The 21,527-nt window shown below is 47.2% G+C and overlaps 1 protein-coding gene and 1 long non-coding RNA gene across 11 annotated transcripts in view; one reads left to right on the forward strand and one right to left on the reverse strand.

Moving 5' to 3' along the window:
* Positions 1 to 4,136: 4,136 nt before the first annotated feature.
* Positions 4,137 to 21,527, reverse strand: part of AQP9 (aquaporin 9) — a 49,735-nt gene continuing 32,344 nt past the window's right edge. For all 10 annotated transcript variants that reach the window (XM_084782744.1, XM_084782751.1, XM_084782750.1 and 7 more), the window contains 4 exons: positions 16,210 to 16,347; positions 13,939 to 14,057; positions 9,468 to 9,685; positions 4,137 to 5,903 (listed from right to left, as the gene is read on the reverse strand). In XM_084782744.1, the coding sequence (XP_084638870.1) occupies positions 5,729 to 5,903; positions 9,468 to 9,685; positions 13,939 to 14,057; positions 16,210 to 16,347 (650 nt within the window). In that variant the 3' untranslated portion in view covers positions 4,137 to 5,728. The remainder of the gene's footprint in view (positions 5,904 to 9,467; positions 9,686 to 13,938; positions 14,058 to 16,209; positions 16,348 to 21,527) is intronic.
* LOC311598006 overlaps positions 5,847 to 21,527 on the forward strand; it is a 69,912-nt gene continuing 54,231 nt past the window's right edge. Inside the window, exon 1 of the long non-coding RNA XR_014779433.1 lies at positions 5,847 to 5,924. This is a non-coding gene — a long non-coding RNA (uncharacterized lncRNA). The remainder of the gene's footprint in view (positions 5,925 to 21,527) is intronic.

Below are 21,527 nucleotides of genomic sequence, written 5' to 3' on the forward strand. Positions count from 1 at the left end.
TTTTTCTTCATATATTTTGAGTCTCTCTCTCTCTCTCTCTCTCTCTCTCTCTCTCTCTCTCTCTCTCCCTCTCCTCTGTGTGTGTGTGTGTGTGTTCTTCCTCATCTCATTATAGTTTTTAAAGCCTGTTTTATCTGACAAAACACAAACATGTCAGTTTTCTTTTGACAGTGTTTGCATGCCACCCATCCTTATACCCTCAGCCTATCTGTGGCTTCCAATAGGCAACATGTACCCTATAGAAATCACAGTGTTGGCTGCATCTATCTATTGCTCTCTAGATAGGTCTATTTTTTGAGACAGGAGTCCAGGGAAGTCTAGAATTGTCTTGAACTTTGGATCGTCTTGTTTCTGCCTTCCAGTTGCTGAGATTGTAGGTGTGGGTCACTATACCCTGCAAGTGTGTATAGCAAGTGTGTATAGCAAGTCCTATAATGAGAACTCAGCCATAATTATTTTGAAGATATTTTATATAATCTACTTCAAGTCTACTTGGTCATCCATACAACCTCCAACCTAATCAAAATATATAACATCTCCATTTTTCCCAAACCCCAATGATAAACAATGTAAACAATTGCTATGATTTCTATTACTATGGGGCACGCTATTTTTCTTCAATCCTGTAAATGTTGAGTCATGATGCACTTCTTCTAGCCAACACATTTTTCTCAGCATGTCTTAATACTTTTCATGCTGAAAAGCCGGGCGTGGTGGCACACACCTTTAATCCCAGCACTCAGGAGGCAGAGGCAGGTGGATCACTGTGAGTTCGAGCCTAGCCTGGTCTACACAGTGAATCTAGGACAGCAAAGGGTACACAGAGAAACCCTGTCTTGAAAAACAAAAAACAAAAAAAATTATATTTTTCATGCTGTGCTATTAATAGCATGTTATTTCTATGGCTAAGTCTTCTCTTGTCATGATACACTAAAAATTGTGTGTCCTTGCCCTGTTCATGGACATTGGGACTCCAGGAGAACTGGCATGCACACATGCGTGCATGCATGTGCGTGTGTGTGTGTGTGTGTGTGTGTGTGTGTGTGTGTGTGTGCCTGCATGCGTGTGTGTGTGTGTGTGTGTGTGTGTGTGTGTGTGTGTGTGTGTGAACTGGATGGGGCCTAGAGTTGCCTAGGAGACAAATCTCTAGACACAGGTGTGAGGCAGTCTCTGTCTGAGGTTGAGGTAGGAAGAGCCGCCTTCAGGGTGAGTGGCATCATTACGTGAGCAGGAGGCTCAGACTGAAGAAAGCAAGTAAGCATGAACAGTCTTCGTTTTCAGCTTCCTAATTGTAGAGGCAGCGTGAGCAGCTACCTCATGCCCCACAGCTATGCCTTCTTTACCATGATGGACTGGACCCATCAAACTGTGAACAAAAATGCACCCTTGAGTTGCTTTTGTCAGGTGTTTCATCATAGCAACACAAAGTGACCAATGCAAATGCATCAGGCTCCCTGGAGGTGATGGCGTTAGGACTTCCCTGCTGTCCTTGCACGAGTGTTTCCTGCTGGGCCAGGAGTATATCACCATGGCTGAGGCTCTGGACTCAGACGTGTCCTTCTCAATCTCCAGAAATCCAAAGACGCAACCACCCACTCCCAGCAAGCACAATTTTGGGCCTTAAGAGGGTCTGCAGTATGAGTAGGTGAGGAACACCACGGGGTGGTGCGCTGGGGAGGAAGCAAGACGTCACACCACCAACTTAGTCTTCACCAGGCTCAATGCTTAGTCCTCATGACTCTTTAGAGGTGTGTGTATGTGTGTATGTGTGTTTGAGTGTATGTGTGTATGTGTGTGTGTATGTGTACGTGTGTACGTGTATATGTGTGTATGTTTGTGTGTGTGTATGTTTAAGTAGGTGTGTATATATGTGTATGTGTATGTTTGTGTGTGTATGTTTAGGTGTGTGTGTATATATGTGTATGTGTGTGTTTGTGTGTGTATGTGTATGTAGGTGTGTGTGTGTGTGTATATGTGTTTGTGTATATGTGTTTGTGTGTGTGTGTGTGTTTGCTTGCCCATGCAGATGCCCATGGACTCCAGAATAGAGCTTTGAGTTAAAGGCAGTTATGAGCTGCTTGCCATGACGGAGACAGAACTTCTGGCCTGCGCAAGAACAGGAGGCACTCCTAACCCTGAGCTGTCTCTCCAGCGCCTCCCTGCCTCACCCACAAGTTTTGTTTTGTTTTTTGTTTTTAAAAATACAACAAAATGCTTTAATCTTCCCTAAAACTGTATGTAAAGAATATGATCCATCGTGTCACCAACAATCTTACTTATTTTCATTCTGGTCTGTGTGTGTGTGTGTGTGTGTGTGTGTGTGTGTGTGTGTGTGTGTGTGACTAAGGCAAAAGGGCCTACTGTCTAGTCAAAACAACATGTGGCCCTTGAGGGAGCCAGACTGTGCATCCACTCCTAGCTCGGTGGCTTCTCCAGACACCTGCTCACTTGGCCTGAGCCTTTACTCTATCACACCAGAGAACATATGAACTACTCCACTCATGATACCAGCAGTCAGACCCTGGTTGCTTGGTTGTCTGTCTATCTGCCACAATCTGTCATTAGCTAATGCAGACACAGAGGGTCCACACAGTAATCCTGATTAGAGGTAACATGATTTATGTCTATTGGCTGTAATTAGTAAGCCCATTACCTCAGAGAATTTGAACTCCCAGTTTGAGAATTAATGTACATCTCATTATGATGTTTTGGGGGGCGTTGTCCTTCTGTTTATGCAAATTCATTTTTTAACAAGTCCATGGGAAGTGGTCTGAGACTGAACTAACACAGCGAGTTTTTGTTCTTGAAACCTTCATTATCAGTTACACAAACCATCTCCCCATAGAGCTTTCCTTGGGGGCAAAGCTCCCTCTCCCCTTTGTATTTATTGCAGCCCCATTTCACTTGTGTATACCACACAATATCTGAACATTTGTTTTTATGGCTAAACAAAACTTATACACGGTTCTCTGTAATCAGAAGTTACAATTCTTTTCCCGTGATGATATTGCTGAATGCTGGTACACCTTATATAACAAGAGGTGTGCGTGAGCAACTTATAATTTATGTCTTAAGGATTAAATTTTAAGATTTTTATCTCCACTTATCCTATTCAACAGCCAAATATTGGCTGAGGCATTTGCTGGATAGAGCCATGTTCTGAGACCTCAATTGGTAGGGGGGGAATCACATAAAATTCTATTTTTGACATTAAATTCCTTTGGGGACTTTTTCAACTGACAACAGGGAAAGGAAGGAATGTTGCAACTATAATTCCTAAAGGATTTATTTTCAAAGGAGGGTCTTGGCTCTGCTCCTGACTTCTGACATAGACAGAGCAGCTTTGCAGACATCTCTTGGTGGAAAACCCGACAAGCGCAAAGCTGCTCAGTGTAGACCAGGGACTGGAATAGACCTGAGTGTAGAACAAAGGGGCTTTTTTCCACCTCTCTCCTGGGGTGGACTTCCAACACTGCACACCTCCTCTTCATAATCCTGACCCTTAGTCATTCCGTGGTATTTAATGAGCACCCGTTTGGATCATACTGTGCCACGATCTACCCAGAAAGCTTTACTTTTGGATTGCCTCCTGCTCTGAGAATTAAAGCACCCATCTGGCTTGTTTGACATCTCTATTCCCTGCCCAGCTTCAATCCAGGGCCCAGGGCCTTGAAGTCCCCTGATTCTTTTCTCACCTTTCTGAAACTCTGGCGTCTCTCTTGTTGTGTCTGGCAGTGCCTCGAGACAGTAGCACCTTTCCCCATTCCTAGTTGTGACAACTATCAATGTCTCCAGATGTTTGAGTAGGAGGAGAAGAAAGCAAATCTGCCACTACTGAGAACCATGCTGCGATCCAGGAGGACCCTCAGGGGCTGAGAACACCAACAAGCCCATGGTGACATCTATGGCTTTCAAGGAGAACTCAGGTTCACCAGGTCCAATCCAGTCCATCTCTCCAGTCCTTGATGCATGTGTCAACCACCTGAGCTACTTACAAAGGACTAAGTGGGCAGTAATATTTCCTAATGTTCCCGTGGGATAATCAATTCCTAGACAGTGCCAACAAACTCTGAGCTAAGCATGTTTGGTAGCCATTAAATGGAAGGGGGAAAAAAAAACCAACCATAAACACAATGACATCTCCCTCGAATTTATTTAAACTAGAAAATATCCAGGTAATTTCAGACTCAGAAAATGAATCCATATGGCCACAGGTTACACAGCACAGGGTGTCAGAGACATTTCTCATTCATTTCCCCTTCTGCCTGTTCTCGCAAAGCACCTGGGAAACTTGCTGACTCTAGGAATGCTGGTCTTTAAACAGTTGGGGTGAAGGTATGTCCCCTGATGTGGAGTAAGTCTCACTCTGGTTGGAAGCAACATTAGTTAGAAACTATCTCCGGGAGGGGCTGAGGAGGGCTGGCAGGGAAGGAGGCAAGAATGGCTAAGGAAGAAAGGCCTCTGACAGCTGCCTTTTTCCTTCATTTGTGACTCAGTGGGAATAAAATCAGACAACATGGCATCTGGAGATCATACACCCTAAGACCCGAGAGTGGCCTTTCTACAAAGCTCATACGTTCTGTAAACTGCTGATGCCCCTGCTTTCACATAAGCCCGAGAGGGGTGTCATACAACACCATCAGTCAGCTAGCAAGCTCCAGGAAGGCAGACAGCAATGTTCAGTGCACCCTGCAGAATAAAGGACAACTTGCTTGATTCACATGATATTCTCCTTTGAAAAATGGCTGCTGTGGTTATTTACCTATGACAATTGCTGTTGGGATCAAACTTGATAATGTGTAAGTATTCTGTGAGTGATAAAGCCTGATCAGCCCATGCTGCTGTCCCAGGGACTATTTCTACCTTCTATTTCAGTCAGCGAGGCCAGGTTCCACTCGCTTTTAGTTTGGGCTTCTGGGAACATGGATGAGGGTGGGCACAGGCTACTCAAAAGGCCTGTCCTCGAGTGAGCGAGCTGTTAGGAAAGCACATCTGTGCTGAAAAGAAAGAGCCATGTGTTTTTCACGGCCAAGGTTACAATCATATTTTAGGTTATTATATACTTAAAGACCTGGAAATTAATTGATAGTATCTGAAATGCAGAAGAACAAGAGATTAATCTGACAATTGGTTTCCATTTTTTAAAAAAGCCATTAAGTTTCCCAGATTTATCTTTTGTCTCGAGGTTTCTAAATGCCACAGTAGCATTTGTTCTCTTTCCTGCTGGCCCTTAGGTTGGGAGAACGAGTATTTATGCAGAGACAGTGCTCAGCTTGGTAGAGTTAACCCCTTGCTCCCCATTGCATATGTGTTAAGCACAGCCACTGCTTGGCCTTTCTGTTTCAGAACGCTGTATTTATAGATTGTGAAAACAGGGCCTTTGATGACACTATTTCATATGGGGTAATGAAGGTCTCTGAGGCTTTCCAGCCAAGTCCATGGTCAAGTTTCCAAATTCTTAGAAATCACCTAGGAGTAAGGACTTCCGTCAAAGACAGGATAAATGGGTAAAAAGAAAAAGCTGGCTCAGGGGACAGTCGGTGCTGTCCTGGGGAGGGGTGACTGGTGGAGTTTTTCATGGGTGCCTTTGTGATGGTTTGTCTCAATTGGCTAGAGAAAACTGGGTAGATGCTCCCTGCCCCAGGTCTCACCAAAGCACAGGCACACGGCTGCCATCTTTTCTGAAGAGGGAACCAAATGAACAGTAAACTTAGACCCCGTCACATGCCTACATGATGACGCTGAGCTCATGTTTCTCAAACTTGTCCTCAGATGGCTTGGTCTTCACTTCAGAGTTGGGGTTCGAGTGATGCATTTCAATAAAAGCAACGTAAATGAGGCCGCCGAGCAAAGCACCAATCATAGGACCCACAACAGGAATCCACCAGAAGCTATTTCCAACTCTGAAAGCAAACAAGAAATCAGTGAGGAGTCTCTTGGCCACCCTTGTATCTCTGCCTTGCTATTCACTACTGAATCCTCCTTGTGTCCAGACCTCTCTTGAACATGACAAGTGTTGAGTATAAGCACACTTACTGCAGGACAGACATTGCCATGCTGGACTTTCCAGTGTCTGTAGCTGTCTGTACCTGATATAGGGACCATTAGCAGTGTCCCAATGACACCAGTGAATGAGTGTACCCTATTTGTTTCCTTTTTAGAAAGCATGGCTCTTGGGCGAGTGAGATCGTTCAGTGGGTAAGGGTGCTTGCTGCCAAGCCTCATGACCTGAGTTCGAGCCCCAAGACCCACATGTTGGACAGAGAGAACCAACTCTTGCAAGCTGTCTTCTGGCCTCCACATGTGCATAGTGGTGTGTGTGGGGGTGTGTGTGCATGTGCATCCACCATCCATCCTATACATTCCCCTCCAGTAAAATGTAATACATTAAAAGGTATATGGCTCCCTGAATCCATGGTCAAGATTGAGGGCCTTTAGAGAGGATATTCGGTAACTGTCTTTTCTACGTCATGAAATAATGAAGCTTGGGAGTTATGAATTGAGAGGGGGGAGGGAGAGGAGAGAGAGAGAGAGAGGGAGAGACAGAGAGAGAGGAGGGAGAGGGGGAGAGAGAGAGAAAGAGACAGAGAGAGAGAGAGAAACAGAGAGAGAGAGGAGAGAGAGAGAGAGGGAGAGAGAGAGACAGAGAGAGAGAGAGAGAGAGAGAGAGAGAGAGAGAGGGAGAGACAGAGAGAGAGGAGGGAGAGGGGGAGAGAGAGAGAAAGAGACACAGAGAGAGAGAGAAACAGAGAGAGAGAGGAGAGAGAGAGAGGGAGAGAGAGAGACAGAGAGAGGGAGAGGGAGGGAGAGAGAGAGAGAGAGAGAGAGGAGAGAGAGAGAGAGAGAGAGAGAGAGAGAGAGGAGGAGAGAGAGAAGAGGGAGAGAGAGAGGGAGAGAGAGAGAGAGAGAGAGAGAGAGAGAGAGAGAGAGAGAGGGAGAGAGAGAGAGGGAGAGAGAGGGGAGGGAGAGAGGGGGAAGAGAGAGAGAGGAGGGAGAGAGAGAGAGAGAGAGAGGGAGAGAGAGGGAGAGAGAGGGGAGGGGGAGAGAGAGAGAGGGAGAGAGAGAGAGAGGGAGAGAGAGGGAGAGAGAGAGAGGGAGAGAGAGGGGGAGGGAGAGGGAGAGAGGGAGAGAGAGAGGGAAAGAGAGAAGGGAGGGAGAGAGAGAGAGAGAGAGAGAGAGAGAGAGAGAGAGAGAGAGAGAGAAGGGAGGGAGAGAGAGAGAGGAGGGAGGGAGGGAGGGAGGGAGGGAGGAGAGAGAGAGAGAGAGAGAGAGAGAGAGAGAGAGATGCTCACTACAATGGGATCAGGTTCCCCGAGACTTACCAGTTAATACCAACAACCAAATAGTGAACAAAGAAAATCTACAGTGGTATGTGAACTGCCTACTTAATTATCCACTGATATTGCTAGAGCCAGTGCTTGTCTTTGGTGACGCAGCCCACAGGCTCACCCTGCAAGGATTGTGTGCCACGAGTCCCTTTCTTCCTGCAGAAACCCCTCAGGGTCTGTACACTCTAGTGAAGGTGTGGATATGAAAGACAGCCTGCTGCTTGTTTGTTGCAAAGAAAATCTATTTAAGCAACTCCTTAGGAATGACTTCTACAATCACTTAGGGAAAACAAAGCACAAAATACATTATTTAAGGGTGTATAGAGTCGGGGAAAACTACTAAAAATCAGTAGGGCAATAACCACCCAGAATGGCTCAGAGAAAGCAGGCAACCAGGAGTAGTACAGGGGTGCCTGTGAGAACTTCACAGGGCTCTGAGGAGACTCTGGCATCCTCCTGTGAACTAACGGGAAAAGCCTTGGAGAGCATCTCAGCGGGAAAGCCCTTGTTCAGCTTAAGGTTTGGTGCCTAGAGCCACAAGAAAGGAAAAACCTTCCTGCCTGCTGTGGTGGAGACCATGCTGATTCTAGAAGAACCTGTGCCTGTGCTTTGCAGGCTGTGTTTGATAGCCACAGACTGTTCCTTGAGGCCTGTTTGTTTAGAGCAGACTTTGTCCCCTTGAGGTAGGGTCTGATTCTGCAGTCCAGGGCGGCGTGGATTCCCTCAGGCTTCCCTGGACTCTCCAGCCTTCGCCTCCTACATGCTGGGATTTCAGCCTTCACACCTGGCCGACTTTGATCAGGGAGAAGGCTAAGAAGACATAAGCAGAAAGCAAGAGAGCTGCCCTGGTCTCCAGAAGACCTGGTGCCAACCCAGGGGCCATCTAGAAGGTCTCTGAGGAAGCAACCCTCCCTGAGCTTGTGCAGGGAGGGACAGTCCCATCGATGGTTACCAACATGGGTGGGGTGGCAGAACCCTGAGACTGCACAGCAACCACCAGATGTCACTCTTACTTTGTGCAAGATGTCCCTGGACCTGCTGTCTTAGTCCCTTCCCCACCCCAAATCCCAAATCCAGAGCACCCTGCTGTGAGAGGCAGGCTTGCTGGCAAAGGGTGGCTGCTTTCTCCTCAGGGTTTAAAGACCTTTCTGGAAGCCTTGTCTGGAGGTAAAAACACTGTCCCTGTAGCAGCCTTTTTAGTTGTTCATCAGTGGCTCCCTCTTTGGAACATCTCCTGCCTCCACTGAGTAAGTCTTCCTGTCACGGGCTGGACCCTGTCTGCATTATCTCAAGCTGGACACATGTGCCCGAAACTGAAGTTGTAAGTGGAGGTGCTCAGATGTCATAGCCAGCAGGGCCCTGTCTCAGCACACACACAGGGTGGCCATCATTTACATATGTTCCTAGGACTGCCAGGAGTGTGTGTGTGTGTGTGTGTGTGTGTGTGTGTGTGTGTGTGGCGCATGTGTGCACTTGCACGCATGCACAAATGTGAAGGTGTGAAGGCTTGTGCATGTATGTCTAGGGCCCATATTAGTTACTGCTGTGTAGACACTCTCCAACTACTACTCTCTGCTTTATTACTCTGAGGCAGGGTCTCTCACCGAAGTAGAAGCTCCCCTCTCAGCTGGGCTGGCCAGCCAGCGAGCTCGGGCTCGCAGCTCTGGCACACGCAGCCATGCCTTCCCGCATGGATTTTATCGTTCTATTCCGTCCTTGTTCAACTCATCCCGGGTGGTACGCCAGGTTAATTTTAGTCAGTTGGCCTTGTAAACACACCAAGCCTCCACCTCAAATTTTAGTGTGCAGGCTGACTCGGAAATGTCCTTCTCTATCATGGTGACCTCTGCATAGCTAGTGCCCAATAAGCTCTGCTGAGAGAATGAAGGGCCCAGGAGCCCCTTGGCAGTATCAGAAGATGTCAGTCCTAGCCTTGAGTTGGTCACAAAGTCAATCTGTAGACAAATATATAATAATAATAATAGTAGTAGTAGTAATAATAAGCTCATGTTTAACCAGAATCTCCACAGCCTCCGCTCTCTGGCCCCCATGCTCCTGTGTCTCCAGGTGAGGCCTCAGTCCCCTCTGCTGAAGCGCAGCGTCCATCCTAGTCTCTACTCCCCTACCATTGGTACTTACGTGAAGACCTCAGACCCCCATCCTGCCAGAGCAGTGAAGAGCCTGGGGCTCAGGTCTCGAGCCGGGTTCATGGCACAGCCACTGTTGAGTCCCAGAGAAGAAGCAAGGACAATGATCAAGAAGCCAATGACAACAGGCTCTAGGCCCCTGGGCACCCCCAGGTTTCTGGAGTCAAAAATGGCAAAGACAACTAGAAGGAGGAACATGGTAGACACCACCTGGAGAGGGAGAAAATAGTCCAGAGTTCAGGCTGTGCTCTCTTGCTTGCTCTCTCAGACTCACCCCTTCTGCTAAGAGATGAAAAAATAGGGCTGAAACCCGGAGCCTGCACAGCAGTTAAGAGCACCTGCTGCTCTCGCAGAGGACCAGGGTTCAGTTCTCAGGACCTACATGGCAGCTCACAACCATCTGTAACTTCAGTTTCAGGAGATCTGACACCCTCTTCTGACCTACACAGGCACTGCAAACATGTGGTGCACAGACATAGAGGCAGAACTCATCCACCTAAAATAAATAAATCTAAAAAAGGAAAAAAATAAAAGAAACTGGTGACAATCGACCTAATGGACAGGAGTGTGACTCTTCTTTCCATAGACATGCTAGAAGCAGGTGCTGATGGAGTCGTCTGTGGCAGGGTGGGTACCTGTCAAAGGTCACACGGTTGGTCTTCAACCACCGCACTGCATGCTCAGCTGCTAGTCAGCAGGGCTGAAGGGACGAGTGACAGGATGGGAGAGTGAAGGAGGGCTGGCTCGGACAGGCTGTAAGAACAGCAAGCAGGAAAGCAGCAGATGACTGTGCAGAGGGAATGGACAGGAATTCATTAGTGGGAAAATCAGACCCATGAAATGAGTGGGAAAATCTGCTTTGTAACAAAAGAAACGCAAGCCAGGCATGGTGGTGCATACCTTCAATCCCAGCACTTGGGAGGGAGAGGCAGGCTGATTTCTATGAGTTCGAGGCCAGCCTGGTCTACAAAGTGAGTCCAGGACAGCCAAGGCTACACAGAGAAACACTGTCTTTAAAAACAAAAACAAGGGGGCTAGAGATATGGCTCAGCGGCTAAGAACACTGACTGCTCTTCCAGAGGTCCTGAGTTCAAGTCCCAGCAACCACATGGTGGCTCATAACCATCTATAATGTGATCTGATGCCCTCTTCTGGCCTTCAGGTGCATCTACAGACAGAGCACTGTGTACATAATAATAAATAAATAAACCTTTAAAAAATAAATAAAAACAAAAACAAACAAATAAACAAAAAAACAAAAACAAAAGAAATGCAAACAGTAGCAAAGTTAGAGGAGAAAAACCATTCTCCTGGGAGTTTCTAGTGCAACTTAACACACACCATGCTCTTGGAGGAAATAACTTATCAGTATTGCATTTAAAAACCCAAGTTTGGGCTGGAGAGCTAGCTCAGAGGTTAAGAGCACTGCCTGCTCTTCCAAAGGTCCTGAGTTCAATTCCCAGCAACCACATGGTGGCTCACAACCATCTATAGTGAGATTTGGTGCCCTCTTTCTGTGTGCAGGTGTACATGCAGGCAGAATACTATATAAAGAATGATAAAATAAATAAATCTTTTTTTAAAAATTAAAACAATTAAAACCCAAGTTCATGCATACAAGTCAATAGGTCAGACTCATCATAGAAATAATCTAAGCCATGGAAAATTAGTTTAAAAGATATACATTCCCTTAAGCATGGTTTGCCATACTGGAAACTGGAAGCCATTTACGCAAACATCAATAACAGAAAAGGTAACTGCATTACAGGGTGTCTGTCCCACTTACTGTAGAGACACTAAGATCTGTAAACAGCACTAGTGGCATGGCTCAGTGGATAAAGGTGCTTGCTGCCAAGCCTGACCTCTAAATTCAGTATAGCCAGGATAGCTCTGTGTCTCAAAAAAAAAAAAATCCTGAACCCACATGGTTGCAGGAGAGAGCCAACTCCCAAAAGTTGTTCTCTGGCCTCTGGTGTGTGCTATAGCATGCACACATACACACTACATACATGTAAAACTTTTTTAAGTAGCACTGTCAACATAAAACTATGTGGTGACATTTTTAAAAGCTCATGATATTGGGTGAGAAATTAAGTGTTGCAAATGCACTTGTTTGGTTGGTTGGTTGGTTAGTTTTGGTTTTGGTTTTTCGAGACAGGGTTTCTCTGTCTAGCCTTAGCTGACCTTGACACTTGCTTTGTTAGACCAGGCTGGCCTACTCACAGATCCACCTGATTCTGCCTACCAAGTGCTGGGATTAAAAGTGTGAGCCACCACCACAAAGCAAGAATTTGTGTTTTGGCTGGGTTTGTTGGCACATGCCTTTAATCCCAGAATTCAGGAGGCAGAGGCAGAGGCAGGTGGTTCTCTGTGACTTTGAGGTCAGCTTGATCTACAAAGCCAGTCCATGTCAGCCATGACTATTACACAGAGAAACCCTCCCTGTTTAAAAAAAAAACACACAAAAAACCAGGAATTTGTGTTTTGAAAGACATCTTCTTCAGAGAGTTCCTACACCTGGGAATAAAATGAAAACATCCTTATGATATTTCTGTGGTTTTCTTTTAAGAACCCAAAATTCCAGTATCATCACTACCCAATATCCCCAAACCTTATCTAGACCCAGGCTCCCTGACTTTTTACACCTACTTCGTGGACCTTTGGCTTCCCTTCATAGAGACATGCCCCCAGATGTGTGACACCTGGAAACAAATCTAAAACTCAGTCACTTCATTTGCACGCCGTACATACGTTATGGCACTTGCCGACCAACAGCATTCCTTCTTCAGGCCGCTTCATCGCTCTGGGTCTTCCCCACTGTAACTCTTTCTATAGTCCTAGGACTTGTGGGTTTCCTGTTCCAAGTTACTACTGTGATACTATGGTCTCATTTGTTATTAATTGTGCACATTGTTGTTGTTGTTGTTTGAAAAAACAAGTCAGAAGAGGGAGTGCTGGGATTACAGGATGCCAGCTTGTTCTTTTGTGATCACTCTGTTCAACTACACTCTACATTTCACAGCTGTTGTTCACAGCACACTTTTTGGATTTTTTTTTTTTTTTGAGACACAGAGCTATCCTGGCTATACTGAACTCTCTTTGGAGACCATGCTGGCCTCGAACTCACAGAGATCCACCTGCCTCTGCCTCCTGAGTGCTGGGATTAAAGGTATGCGTCAGCACACCAGGCCACAATACATTTTTCTCATGTTATTTTTTAAAACTCTTACGATGAACCTGGCAAAGGCTGACATTTATCCACGTGATACAAGTGGAAAAGGTAAAGATATATTTATTATATGTGTATGAGTGCCTGCAGGTGTGTACCACATGCATGCAGTGCCTAGGAAGTCCAGAAGGGGGCATCAGATCACCTGAAACTGGAGTCAGATAGTTATAAGCAATCATGCAGGTGTTCTTTGTTAGAGCGATCAGTGCTCTAAATCTGTTGAGCCATCTCTCTAGTCCCAGAGTCAGAGATTTAAAACAAAATTCAGCTGGGCGTGGTGGCGCACGCCTTTAATCCCAGCACTTGGGAGGCAGAGGCAGGTGGATCACTGTGAGTTCGAGGCCAGCCTGGACTACAAAGTGAGTCCAGGACAGTCAAGGCTACACAGAGAAACCCTGTCTTGAAAAACCAAAAAAAAAAAAAAAAAAATCATAAATTTGCCGAAACCACGCAGAGTCAGGGACAGGAATGCTATTTCTGTTTGAGGGCTCAGACTCTGGGTGCTGGGACTTTGCAGCTCACATTCAGTTACAAGTGCTTCGAACTCCAGACAGAGATCAAGGAAGAGATCAACACACGTTTGTCTCCTGCTTTACTTTGTGATCAGAGTGGAAAAGACAACGGTAAGGATATGTGGCCAGTGCAGCTGTAGGTGTCTGTGATAGGGTCTCTCTGTGCAGCCCTGGTTGACCTGGAACTTCCTGTGTAGACCAGGCTGGCCTGGAACTTGTGGCAAGGTTCCTGCCTCTCCAAAAAGCTGGGATTAAAAGTGCGTGTCACCACATCCCACAGGCGAGACAGTTAGCTCCCGTAAGAGTCAGGCAAACGTAGGGCTTATGGGGAGACAGGGCAGGTTCATGAGCCCCCCGGATCACCACCGTATTTCACAGCCCTAAGATATGGAGGTGCCATGTCTTGTAGCTATCACTTTTAGCCACGAGCACAAAAGAGACACTAGAAATATCGTAGGTTTCACCTGCCTCTAGTCCAAGCAGCCACTCTCTTGCTCTGGACCTCAACTAATATGAAGCAACTGTGTGTGTTAAAAAGGAAGCTGAGAACCCTTCACAGGCAAGTCACTGCCAAGAGAGCTCAGTTTATATGAAGAGCCCTGGCTTGGAGACACAAGCTTCCCCTTTTGGCAAGCACTCGGTGCTCCAGCACATCCCGTCCCCTGCCCACTTTCCACCACGTCTTTCCACCTGAATCAGGTCCTTGTTGATGCTTCACTTACTTGGTCCATGAAGGCGTTTGGCAGGGAGAGGAAAGGAGCTGGGTATGTTGCGAAAATAAACGCAGTTGCGTTTTCTCCCACGGTGAGCAGTTGTCCATCAGCAAAGGCCATGAGTCCGTCTGTGGAACACAGAGCTTGGGGACATTAGTGTTTACAGGAAAGGGCTTTAACTGGCAATGTGGCATAGCCTGGGGTAACCCCAAAAGGGAGTCTCAGCTACCGGCCCGTGGGCATGTCTGTGAGGGACTGTCTTGCTAATTCGTTGATGAAGGAAGGTCTATCCCACGGTGAGTGGCACCACTCGTCAAGGAGGTGGTTCTGTGTAGGCTGCAAGACTGTGGGTACACCAGCAAGCACCCTCCTTCCATGATTTCTATTTCAAGTTCTTTCTTGAACTCCTGCTTTGGCTTCCCTCAGTGAGAGACTATGCCTGTAAGCTGACACAAACCCTCTCTTCTATCCCAGCAGCAAAAGTCAAAGGAGAAGAGAGGCCTATGCTCGGTCTTAAGCAAAGCAATAGCGCCAAGCAGTCTTTACGGTAAGATGGTCTTAGAGATGCCCAGGGAACTCCAGGACGGTGAGTCAAAAGTAGAAAGCCCTTAGCGGACCCGGTGATTCGCTCTACGCTTGGACCGAATCCTTAGTCAGCAGGGTCTTGGACACCTGTCTTCTTTGGGGGAGGGGGTGTGGCAAGGGCAAATTCTTGGAATTGTCAAGATTGATCTAAAACGAGAGTGTGACTTTAGTAAGCAGAAGCCAGAGCTGCTAGAGGGCTCTCTACTAACCGTAACCCTGACTTCAGGACATGAAGGTGTACTTGGATAATGACAGTGCTGTGGAAGGCCTGTAGGGACCTCAGAGTCAGGGAACTGGTAGCCACTGATCCAGACAGCATCTACCCCAGGCCTCTCTTTGCTGAGATGCTGGCTCCCTGGGTTTCTGGTCTGACCTCAAATCTCCCTTAGACATCTAATTCTCAGAGAGACACCGTGGGGAGAGGCCCCTTTGCACAGCTGGTTTCCCTAGGATTTGGATTGTCAGAGTCTTCAGGGTGCCACTCCCGATGCGCTGAAGCTTGAGGTGTATGTGAAGAACTATTTTAACAGCTGGTGCCACAGAACCCCAAGAGTGCTTAGCCTTAAGGACTTTGGGAGTCCTTTGTGCTCCAGAGAAGCACAAGTGGGTTCTACATGGTTTGACTTACATATTTACTAATTAGTTCTTTATTCTGAGACAAGACCCAGGCTGGCCTTGAATTTGCTTTGTAGCTGAGAGTGGCCTTGAATTCCTGATCATCCATCCTTCCTCAACCACTCAGGTTCTAGGGTCACAGGCGTGTGGCACCGTGCTTCATTCCTAAGTCACAGAGCTACTAACTGCCATGGCCAGAGCTCAGCCCTGGGTCTGGGATCGCCAAGACCACATTTTCCTGAGGGCTCCTGGGCAGAGGCTGCCACCTAGTGCTTCTTCCATCAAAGGCATGACATCAGATTCCCACTGTAAATATTTATTAGGTCACAGTTTTCATGACCCAGCAGGACCTCTTTTCTTGTCAAGTCAAAGAAAGCAGCAGAGAGGCCACTGGCATATTGCCTATGTTCATATTGTAGTGCAGGGTGAGCCCGAAATTAGCCTCTTAAAAGTTGTGCCCTCAAATTGGGCGCGGTGGTGCACGCCTTTCATCCCAGCACTCAGGAGGCAGAGGCAGGCGGATCACTGTGAGTTCGAGGCCAGCCTGGTCTACAAAGCAAGTCAAGGACAGCCAAGGCTGCACAGAGAGACCCTGTCTAGAAAACCCAAAAAACAAACCAAAATAACAACAACAAAAGTGACTCCTATTGTGGGGTCTAGAGAGGTGGCTCAGCAGTTAAGAACTGTAGCTGCTCTTCCAGAGAGGAGCTGAGTTTGAGTCCCAGCACCCACATAGTGCCTATCTCAAAATGGTCTGACTCTGGTTGCAGGGGAATCTGATGCTTTTTTTTCAGGTCTCTTTGAGCAGCAGACGCACAAGTGGTGCACAGACATGTAAGCAGGTTAAAAACTCTCTCTCCTCCCCCCCCCTTAACCCCCCTCTCTTAAAAAACAAACCCCCAGGTTTTACTTAAGGGCTTCCCAGTTGACAGCAGGGCCTCACTGTCATTGTCACAATGTACCCTGTTCTTTCTCTATCTCACTGATTCCTACCAACAGATTCAAGCTGTCACGGCACGCCCCACTAGCCCTCCAAATCTTTGGACTGGGGGTGTAGGGGGGCGGGGAGTCAGTACTCACCGTAGTAAACACCAAAGACAGTTGCAGCCCCCAAAAAGGCTCCCAAAAACTGGGCTCCCACATAAAATGGAAACTTGAACCACTCCATCCTTCCAAAGACACACATTGCAAAAGACACAGCTGGGTTGATGTGGCCTCCTGCAAGCAGAGGAGACAATGGGGGCGGGGAAGGGTGCAGATTTAGACTACTTACCTGAACTCAGACATTAAAAACTCGGTGTCAGTAAGCAGCTCATCTTTTTAAGGTGGAGTTTTAGCCATCAGTGAAGGAACACCACATGTAGACTCATGTAAACTACCACTGTGAGTATATATTTAAGGCAATGGAGGCTTAAGTCCATATATAACAATTCTTTAGCGCATGCCCAGAGGCTGTAAAGCCATTCTTTGTACTTGGAAGGGATGCTGTCCTGGTGGACCCCAGTTCCTGTCCCTGAGGCAGAGGGGTGTTGTTGCAGGTGACTGCCGTGTCTGAATGAATCCTTCTAGGTCCTTCTGCATAAACAATGTGTTTTCTCACACAGATATGCGGCAACAAATTCTTCAACACAACCAAGCCATACATAGTGAAATCAGCTTCCTGATTCTTAGCTACTCATAAGGTCAGAGAGATGGTTAGCTCTGCGGAATGCCGCAGATGTGCCCACGTGGCTTTGGACTCAGCAGCAGCATTTACTGAGTGATCTGCCAGATATTATGGCTGTGGCATTCTTTAGACTTAAGAACCTAATGAAATGGACTCTGCCCTAGTTAACTGGTGAGCAAACAGAGGAACAGGAGCTTTATCTGAACATAAGAGCCAAGTTCTGGGGCTGAAGAGATGGCTCAGAGGTTAAGAGCACCAACTGCTCTTCCAAAGGTCATGAGTTCAATTCCCAGCAACCACATGGTGGCTCACAACTGTTTATAATGAGATCTGGTGTCCTCTTCTGGCTTGCAGGCAGGATATTGTATACATAATAAAGAAATCTTAAAAAAAAAAAAGCCAAGTTCCATTAATTCACTTCTAGAACTCCTTCAGCACATTTATAAATATTTCTCTGCCTTGGGGCAGAGGCATCTCAGTGGTTAGGAACTCATACTGCTTCTGCAGAGGACTCAAGTTTGGTTCCTAGCACCTGCACTAGGTAGGTATCTCAAAGCCATCTGTAACTCCACTGCCCGCTTCTGGACTCTGCATGTACCTGCACTCACATGCATACACTCTCCTCCTCCCCATACTGTGGGGACCCGTGCCAAATTCTGCCATGTCAGAAATCCTGTGCTTAGGCTGTATGCTGTGACCTTCGAGTTGCTGCCCTTTACCTCACCATGAGGTCCTGTGTTCTAGGCTATCCTTGGACTATTTACCTTTGAAAGAAGTAGAGAAGTCTCAACTTGGAACTGCCCAGAGGATCTAGGAAGCTCTTACAAGGAACTACTCAGAGAACTAGGAAGTTCTACAGGGAGAGATTTAGGCTATTGCATTCTTGCCCAGAGGCTAGGGTGAGTGAGATAAGAATAGATCCTATTGACTTGCCCTATATGTGTTTCTGGTAGTTGGCAATAAAGTGAATCTTGACCAGAAATGTCCTGACGTTATTTCTTACGTCTCTGTATCCTACTTTCAATCCCTACTCCCTCTTTCAGGTGAACCCTGATTCGATTTTTCCTGCGGGTTGGAACCCGACACCATACACACAACAACAACAACAATAATATAATAATAATAACTCTCAAAGCATGATAAATCTGCCTTGAAAGTCAAGTATACGTATACATGGGCACAGCCGAGCTTGTATGGTGGCAAGGAGGGGGTGTGTAAGGTGACCCTGAAGAACATGGATCGCATTTCATATGGAAAGGGGGGATCAAATTCATTTTCAAAGAGAGAACACATTGAAATGTGGACATTCAGGTTGGACGTGAGCAACAGTGATGACAACAATCCTGACAGCCATGGTGATTATGAGGATGGTGGTAACCTGAGCCCTGGCCCTCACTGGTGCCATAGTAAAGCATGAGTCTGGAAGCCCAGCCCCCCTGGTGAGAGCCATGCTTTTCCCCAGTCTCCAGTCTGAGGTTGACAGTGGGTTTTGGCCACTAACCCATGAGCGTGGTCACCTCTGCCATCCAACTCCAGTGAATATGAGCAAGAAAAATCCAAATCATCAAAGCATCAGTGACTTCCCAGATTCTTACAGATGCTTCATCTGCGGGGCCTTGCGTTTATGGGCTCCACACGGCAGCTTAGTAAGAATGTTGGAAACATGAATTTGCACAAACACAGGGGCTGGTGGGAAATTCCTGGAGCCAGGCTGCCATCTGTTCATTTTCTTCCTGTGGGCCATTAGTTAACACAGGCCAGGCCAGGGAAGACGACACAGAGGATCCAACAGCAGCCGACAGAGCAAATGAAATGCCTTCCATTTTCAGACTTTAGAAAGGAGGAGGGTTTGAGCCTAGAGAAGAGGGGTCTCTGAGCTTAGAGAAGTTGAGTCTCTGAGCATAGCAGATGAGCAAAGGTACCAGGTAGGAGAAGCAGCATGGCTGCTCCCCTTTAAAGGGACAGAACCATATGATCTAAGGCAGCCAGCCTGGAGGCACTCACTGTGGAAGGACAAGAGGGCAATAAGTCACCTCTGATCAAAACCATCCCTCAGGAGTGCCTTGCTGAGTGAGGCTTCTAGAATAAGTTCCCTTCCAAGATAAAGTTTCCTGCAGGTAGGTTTACACTTTGCCATCTCTGGCAAGCACCCTTAAAGCCTAATTAGCCTTGGATGCCACATGACGTCAGCCACTTGGTAGGCGTCCTAGAGAAGAAAGCAGATGGGATAGCCGGGGGCTGTGCTTAGAAGCTGCCGGTGACAGAAGTCTGGAGACAGTCGCTCGGGAGTCAAGGAGGGTAGATCTGGAAGGTAGCTTTGCAAACTACTGAGGGGAAGGGACTAAGGAGAGACAGAGAGTTCAGAAGGGGAGGGGAAGCCATGGCTGGAGTCCAGAGGGCTGGAGAACTTCCTCCCTGCAGACCTGAATGGCTTTCTGCACAGCCAAGGCCAGAGCAGTGTGGTGGAAAGAACATGAGGACTAGGGTCAGCGAGTCCTGGCCCTGAGTATCGGCTCGCCAAGGTTGCTTTGATGACCGTGTTATACACATAAAGATTCCCCGAGGGGAAACAGCTAGAGTCTAACAGACCCAAGACGCGGGTCTTGGGCGAGCTAAGCGAACCCTTTTAAGATTCTGCTGTAGGCAAACTCCTTCTTACCACCTGTGCACACTTCTGTGTTGGGTACCTTACAGATAGGGGAGCTCCTTTACAAAATGCTACATCAAAAATGGCTACCAACATGAACCACGGAGAAGCCACAGAGGGAAAGGTAAAGGCACTTGTCACCAATGCTAGCAACCTGAGTTCAACCCCTGGACTCAGAACTCAGAACTTCTGGCATTCACATGCTTCCCATGGCATATGTTCACATGTACATGTACACACACACACACACACACACACACACACACACACACACGCACGCACAACTTTAAAAACTAGTTGCCACTGGGCAGTCTTCATGCTTTGAGTAGCATGTTACATAATTAGGTGTGGTAAGCTCTGATTGGTTGGTTTGCACAGTCACAGTGGAGCAGGATGATAAAACTCCTTTATAGCAAATATACTCCTTATACTGTGGCCAAAAAATGGGATCACATTCATATTCATGTCCTGCATGCACTGGCTGTTCTTGGAGTCCTCGTGGCTACAGACCATGCTAGGTTCAGCTGCCTTGGCAGACATGTCCCACATAATTGTCTTCTCTGGTTCCTGCAGCCACTGACGCCAACACTGCTGCTGCTGTGGTTCTGTGCTGCTGTCTTAGAGGGTGCATGCATTGCCCCTGCACATTCCCGAGTCATCAGTCCTCAGAGCCTGAACTTTGCTAGGTCTAAACAGAGGCATGACAGGTACTCCGGTGCCAACTCCACCAGCCGTCCATCAGCCAGGCCCATCCACCATTTCATTTGTGTTTTGAGGTTCTTACGGTCCTTGCCTGGAAGGACCTCTACATCTCTGCTTCTCACTCACAAGACCTTAGCCTCAGTACACAGGCCGGGCGGGGGTGGGGGTGAGGGGCATCTCTTTGCTCCTTGCTACCCCGTCTCATTCCTCTTTCTGCTCCTTTCAACCCTTTCCCCTACAGTGACTCCTCAGTCCCCACCACAGCAATGAATGCAAAGCTCCGTGACCTGCAGTGGAAGTGAGGAGAGTCAACCACACTGACAGAACCCAAGTCCCATACGGTTACTTGACAGTGTTCAGCTCAGGATATCATGCAAGCAAAACACTCCAAACCAGTGGTTCCAAACCTGTGGGGTGCGACCCTCTCAGAGGGGTTGCATGTCCTATATCCTGCACAGCAGATATTTATGATATGATTCACGACCATAGCAAAATTACTTATGAAGTAGCAACAAAATACCTTTACCATTGGGGTCACCACAACATGAGGAATTGTATTAAGGGGTCACAGCATTAGGAAGGTTGAGAACCACTGCTCTAAACCGGGTCTCCACCTTTAAAAAGTGGTTGAAAATGTTTCTATATTCATAATGGATGTGTTGAGATTATGTGTTGGGAATGTGCTGGGAGGCTTAGGGGACAGTGATGCAGTATCTTGACCACTTGTTTCAAGCCAAGAGTGTGCTTCACGTCTGCTGTCATGGTTCCCCCACGCTAACCTGCCTTCCGCAGGAACAGGGACATTTCCCATTAAGTCTTGGGCTTCCCTTAAGGTCAGTGGTATGATGCTGGATTCACAGCAAAAGCTCCACAACTTAAATGGAGACACTGCTCATGCCAAACAAATCACAAACATGGAACTCTGGCTGCCTGGCTACTGTGTTGTCACCCAGTAAAAGATCCCTTGCAGCATCACACCCCAGAAGGCTGCAGGGATTCTGGGCATCATTCCTCAGCATTCTGGTGACATATTCATCACAAGACCAGCCAGATCACTGCAAGGATCCTCTACCAGAGTAAATTTGCCCCTAATAGACCAATGAGGGTATTATAGCCCATGATGACCTGAGTAAACTTTGCTCTCCTTCCTTGTCAGATGCAGGACTCATAGCAACTTAAGGACCCTCTCTCAGGCCCAGTGCTCTCTGCAGCATAAAGACAAATAGTACGCCCCAGCAGAGTGTTGTTGTAAGGGAGAGAGATGATTAAGGATGCCCCAGAATAATGCCTGACATGTTGAGGTGTCTCAATGCCCAACTCTGACCAACTGTTTTGCCTTAGTGCCCGGTACCCACGTGGGATGCTCCATGACTCAGAACACTT

Source organism: Acomys minous (assembly GCF_964271855.1).
Source record: "Acomys minous genome assembly, chromosome: 5".
Lineage (NCBI taxonomy): Eukaryota > Metazoa > Chordata > Mammalia > Rodentia > Muridae > Acomys > Acomys minous.